This window comes from Nicotiana tabacum, chromosome 10 (assembly GCF_000715075.1).
Source record: "Nicotiana tabacum cultivar K326 chromosome 10, ASM71507v2, whole genome shotgun sequence".
Taxonomy (NCBI): Eukaryota; Viridiplantae; Streptophyta; class Magnoliopsida; order Solanales; family Solanaceae; genus Nicotiana; species Nicotiana tabacum.
The window spans coordinates 3,235,024-3,241,395 of NC_134089.1; the positions used below are offsets into that span (position 1 = coordinate 3,235,024).

A 6,372-nucleotide genomic window follows, 5' to 3' on the forward strand; every position below is an offset into this window, starting at 1 on the left:
TTGTCAGTGGGTCCTCTTTTCAGCAATGGATGGATCATCGACTTTCTTGGACCTTTCTCATCATCATTTGGGCATTTTAACACCCCCAACATCATAGCATAGCCGAGTAATCAATGGTGGGAAGAATAGGCTCTTGGATCTCCCATGGGTGGCTTCCTCGATTTCTCTAACAATGTGTTCCCCCATGTTCATGGGTAGTTCATCCATGATAGAAACAATTATTAGTGCCTTCTCTGGTGACACATCAGTGTCATTTGTAGAAGGCAAGATCCTCGCACAGATAACGGAGAGCCAAGTCTTGGCCTCTGTAACACCCCAATATTTTACTAATATTTGTATTTTCGATTGAGCATCTTTATAATGAGGAGATATTTTTTACTTCGCATTTTCTAAACTTGAAATTTACAATACATGTAAATTTCTTACTTTAGGTTGTGTTAATATTGACAAAGAAGTTCCATGGTATTGCTATGTATAACACTTAATATTATTTTGATGAATTGTTATTAAATACATTATAATTAAGTATTTGGGATGCCACCCTTTTGTATTTATCTAAGGATATTTAGTAGTTGGACAACCATTTTTATTTCATATATATCCAAAATTCTTAAAGATAACTTTGATTGACTTAGTCTTCAATAAACTCCCCATTTTTATTCTTTCAAGAAAAAGAAAACCCCTACCCTCTCTCCTTCTTATCACCTGAAAACTTTATGAAAACCACCATAAATTTCACTAAACCAACCAGCAAAATTCGTTCTTGGTGAAGCTCAAGTTGCTCCTCTCTTTTGTGGTAAGTTACTAAACTCGTTTTTACACTAGACAGCTATTAGTGTTTTCTTCATATCTTTTTTGTATAGAGTTCCGTTTTAAGTGATGTAAGACTTTCTGGAAATCTATTTCATAGATCTATAACTCTTATGAAGTAACCAAAACCTGATTTATCTTTTATTTGCCCGAAAATAGGTGGTGAAGTACAGGGCAAGTGTTGTCCAGATTTTCTGTTTTACAAACCCTCCCTGTACTACTGTTAGTAAGTTTAGCATAACCTTTTGTAAAAAAATGATATGGGGATGATTCAAGATGTTCGGAAACACTAAGACACATATTTACAACTGTAAAGAAGACCACACAGTCTAGTTTGTCCTTTTTTATCTTCAAATCTGAGTCATAATACCAGACAATGATGCTGTGCAGAATTTCTGTTTCAAACATTTTGGGTAATTTTCACCAATATCATGTTTAGTTTGATATGTTAAATCACTGAACTTATATAGATATTTTATTATATATTTAAGGTATATATATCCTTGTAAAATATATATATATATATATATATATATATCCTTGTAAAAGCTAAGGGTAAGTGTTTGAGGAAGTAGTGGACGGATTTGGTTTGTCTAGGGCGTAGACGATTCGAACGTCCTCAAGTTGTGTTTGAACTATTTTGTGGTAAAACACCAAGGTTTGTTTATAAACTTTGTACTCTTTTTACTTGCTGGAATATTTTGAAATAACGTGATATTTTATTTTTCTTGTCTTCAATTAATAGCATTGTATTCGTGTTATATTAAGTATTGCAAGATATTTACTAAATCGCCCACTTGTACGGATTGTTTGATTATTTTGCATTCTTGTTGGGACTTTGTCCTTCTTGTGGCAGTGACTTTGTCACTCATCTTGGCATGCCTCTTGATTTGGATCTTTTGCCATCTTGACTTTGGATTTGTAGTTCGTCTTAAATTATGGAACTTATCCGTGTTAAGTATGAACTAGGAAGCCATTATTAATATGGTTCTTGATTCTCTTGACTATTGGATTTTGACCCTACTTGATTTGGGGCTTCGGTCCATCTTGATATCTGATTATGCTTAGTGTGATGGCATGACGTACATATTGGGCAAAAAAAAAAATATTTGACAAGTTTTCTTGGATTGATAGTATACACTTTCTCAACTCTTGAATCTTGAACATTGTTATTGATATTTGGAAACACTTTAAGGGTTGATATTTGTAACTTTTGATATATTTGTTCGCTTGTTTTAAATTATACTTCATTTGAGCTATCTATGACTAAAAATGGGAATTGGAGAAGTTAATGGCTCCAAGCCCAAAGTTTATACGTCACTAAGCTTTATGCTTAGCGATAGTTATTTTCTATCGTAGGTAATGTACGAGATAAAATTTGAAGACGGCCTTATGAAGTAGTCTTTTTGGGAGAACTTATAGAGATCATATTTACATATGCACCATGGTTTTTTATAGTTTTGGGACTTTTACATAATATATATGTCACATTTATGTATATTATTTGGAGGCTTGGATATTAAGACCAAAATCTTGTAACTTGAATTTGGTAACTTATTTCGCTGTTTTAAGGAGTGTTAATAACTCAAGTCTTCTAATATGTTAAATTTACACTTTGTCTTATATATATGTACAAAGGAGAAAACTAGTTTTCCTTTTTATACCTGATAGTTTGAAATCTATGTACAATACAAACTTGCAGTGATGTCGAATGAAAGTATAATTTTGTTAGAAAATTGCTTTAATGTGTTGATTATTCAAGAAGGGTTGTATCACCTTATGTCAAAATTTTGACATTGTATTTCATTTTTTAAAAAATAAAATAAAAATTATGAAGAGTATTTTCAAAAATAAAAATATTGCACTTTGGACCTCATCGCATGGGCCTATTTCCGCTACTAAATTATTCTGAATATTTTTTTTATTTATATCTTCTTAATGTTGTAAGTAGTAAATTAGATTTGTTTCGTAAGTAGCACCCTCCCAAAGGGGTTGCTATAAGTTTTGGTATCAGAGCCTAGGTTTGTGATTCTAGGATTTTTGTTGTGATCGTACCTAATATTTTTGTTCTTTTCTTTCTTGAAAATGACTTGGAGATTATAAATTTTTGCATAATTGTTTAATGTAATTTGATGTATTACTTGTGCATATTCATCATGTACATGTCTCTAATGCAGTGTGATCTTATCCTTTATAGGAATTATAATATGGCCTCTTCTTTAAATAGAGATATTAAATCCGTTGATGAAAGTCAGGCCCATTATAATGCTCCACCTCACCTCCAAGAAGGAGATAAGGTACCTTTGCCTAACCTAAATCATCATCGTGTTAGTGAAAATGAAGTGGGCAATAATCCAAGAGAAATGGGTCATAGTACTCCTATTATGACTCATCCATTTCAGCAGATAGCTGAGTTCTTTCGTCACTTGGCTGGGACAATGTCAGAACCTAGTGAAATGAATTTTGAGAAGATGAGGAAAATGGGTGGAGTTGAATTTGAAGGCATTACTGATCCCACGGTAGCTGAACAATGGATCAAGCGCATGCAGAGGGTCTTTGAACAACTAGAGTGTACTAATGCTGCCAAATTTAAGTATGCTATCTCTCTTTTACAAAAAAGATGCCTACGATTGGTGGGTAAGCGTGCCAAATGCAAAAGCAAAATCTTCGGTCCTTACTTGGGATGAATTTGTGAAAGCATTTCGTGCGAAATATGCCCCCCTGTCTACTGTGATGTAAAGAAAAAAGAGTTTCTGAATTTAAGACAAGGGAGTATGTCTATTGCAGAATATCAACAAAAATTTCTCAGGCTTTCTTGCTATGTTGGAGGTATTATTGATGGTGAAAGAGACAAGTGCAGAAGATTTGAAGAAGGTTTGAATGGTTACATTCGAAAATCTGTGGCAATCTTGCAACTTGAGGATTTTTCCAAGCTAATTTCAGCTGCTCTTACTTGGGAAAGAATTGACAAGGAAGAAGCTAGTAGGAGAGAAAACAAGTTTAGGAAGGGTAATTCAGATTATGGCGGTCCATCCAAGAAGGAAAAGTTTAACTATTCCAAGACTGAAAGTGCACAGAAGTCATCATATCATAAGCAGAATAAGCTAAATTTCTCTACTGCTAGTACTCCAAGTTATGGCCAAGGCAAAACTTATACACCTACTTGTGCACAGTGCGAAAAGAATCACTATGGTGCCTGCAAAAGGGCTTCTGGAGCTTGTTTTAATTGTGGAAGTATGGATCATAAAGTGAAGGATTGTCCTAATCCTAATCCTCTTTCGTATACACATACAGAGGGTTCAGTTTAAAAGCATATCACTACTCATTCTCAAGCTAATAGTGGTACATTACCTAGAAATATGCAAGCGGTGGGTTCAAGTGGAGCTAATTAGGCTAGTGGGTTGAGATCTACTGCACGAGTCTATGCTCTGAGACAGAAAAATGACCAAGATGGCCCGGACGTGGTTGTTGGTAAATTTCACTTATTTGGCATATCTGTCGTTACATTATTTGATCCTGGATCTTTGCACTCTTATGTTTGCTCATCACTTGTATTTCCTGATACTATTAAATCTGTGAGACTTGACTTTGATGTGCTGGTCACGAGTCCATTAGGTCATCAGGCTATTGTTAACAAGATTTACCGAGATTGTCCATTCATGATTCAAAATCTAGTCTTCCCTACAAACTTGCTTGAAATGCCCTTCCAAGACTATGATGTTATTGTTGGCATGGATTGGCTCCATAGGCACCATGCATTGGTTGATTGTAGGTTGAAGCAAGTGACTTTTAGAACTCCTGCATACTCACACATAGTAGTTCAAGGAGAAGGATCATTGACAACTAATATTATTTCTGCGGTCTTAGCAAGGAAGATGATTTGTCAAGGTTATGATGCCTATCTTGCTCATATAGTCGATACACGATTAGGGAGTCCAAGTCTTAAGGACATACCAACTGTGTGTGACTTTCCTGCTGTATTTCCTGATGATTTTCCTAGGTTGCCTCCAGAAAAGGAGATTGAATTTCCTATAGAGCTTGTCCTTGGAACTACTCCTATTTCTATCGCTCCTTATAGAATGGCTCCAGCTGAATTAAAAAAGTTGAAGGCTTAATTGCAAGAACTTCTTGAGAAAGGTTTTATCCGTCCCAGTATTTCGCCTTGGGGAGCTCCTGTTTTATTTGTGAAAAAAAAAGATGGCACTCTTAGGCTTTGCATTGATTACCGATAGCTGAACAACGTAACAATCAAGAACAAATACCCACTGCCTAGAATCGATGACTTGTTTGACCAACTGAAGGGTGCCAGCTTGTTCTTAAAAATTGACTTGAGGTCTGGATATTATCAGTTGCGCGTGAGGGAGCAAGATGTTCCTAAAACTTCTTTTAGGACCAGGTATGGCCATTATGAATTTTTGGTAATGCCATTTTGTTTGACAAATGCTCTTGCTGCATTTATGGATCTAATGAACCGTGTATTCAAGCCTTTTCTTGATCAATTTGTGGTGGTGTTTATTGATGACATTTTAGTCTATTCCAAGAATAGAGAAGATCATGATAAACATCTCCGGATTGTCATGCAAATTCTGAAAGAGAGGCAACTCTACGCGAAGCTTTCCAAATGTGAATTTTGGCTGAGTGAAGTGGCATTTTTGGGGCATATTGTATCAGCTGAAGGTGTGAAGGTTGATCCTAGTAAGATTCAAGCTATTGTTGATTGGAAACCTCCTAAAACTCCAACTGAGATCAGAATTTTCTTGGGTTTAGCAAGATACTATAGGAGGTTCGTGAAGGGCTTCTCTATTATAGCTTCTCCTTTGACCAAACTTTTGGGGAAAGACGCCAAATTTATGTGGTATGACAAGTGTCAAGAGAACTTTGAAAAGTTCAAATCCTTGTTAACACAAGTTCCAATACATTCTTTGCCAGCTGAAGGGAAAGATTATGTGGTATACAGCGATGCATCTCACCGTGAATTGGGTTGTGTTTTGATGCAAGAAGGGAAAGTAATTGCTTATGCCTCTCGAAAGTTGAAATCGCATGAGTTGAATTACCCCACTCACGATCTTGAACTTGCTGCCATTATTTTTGCCTTAAAAATTTGGAGGCATTACTTGTACAGGGAGAAATGTCACATATTTACTGATCACAAGAGTTTGAAGTACTTGGGTACACAAAAAGAGTTAAACTTGAGACAACGTAGATGGCTTGAACTCATCAAAGATTATGATTGCACGATTGATTATCATTCTAGTAAAGCTAATGTGGTTGCAGATGCGTTGAGTCGCAATTCCCTTGCAAGTTTAACTCTAAGTCCTTTGCCCTTGCTTCTTGAATTAAGCGCCATGAATGTTTGTCTTTCATTTAATTCTAATGGTTCTATCATTCCTAATTTTCAAGTCAAGCCAATCTTATTTGAGCAGGTCCAAGAAGCGCAGAAGTTAGATGAGAAGCTTGTGAAACGGGTTGAAGAAGTCCAAAATGGAAGAGAATCAGATTTTACATTGAAGAAAGATGATACCTTATTTTATAAAAATAGGTTGTGTGTTCCTAATGATGATG

At 35.5% G+C, this 6,372-nt stretch overlaps 1 protein-coding gene across 1 annotated transcript; it reads left to right on the top strand.

The window, feature by feature from the left end:
- Positions 1-4,508: 4,508 nt before the first annotated feature.
- LOC142164830 (uncharacterized) lies at positions 4,509-4,925 on the top strand. The gene has a single exon (XM_075223575.1). It carries the CDS (start codon positions 4,509-4,511, stop codon positions 4,923-4,925), a length of 417 nt encoding a protein of 138 aa, XP_075079676.1.
- Positions 4,926-6,372: the final 1,447 nt, after the last annotated feature.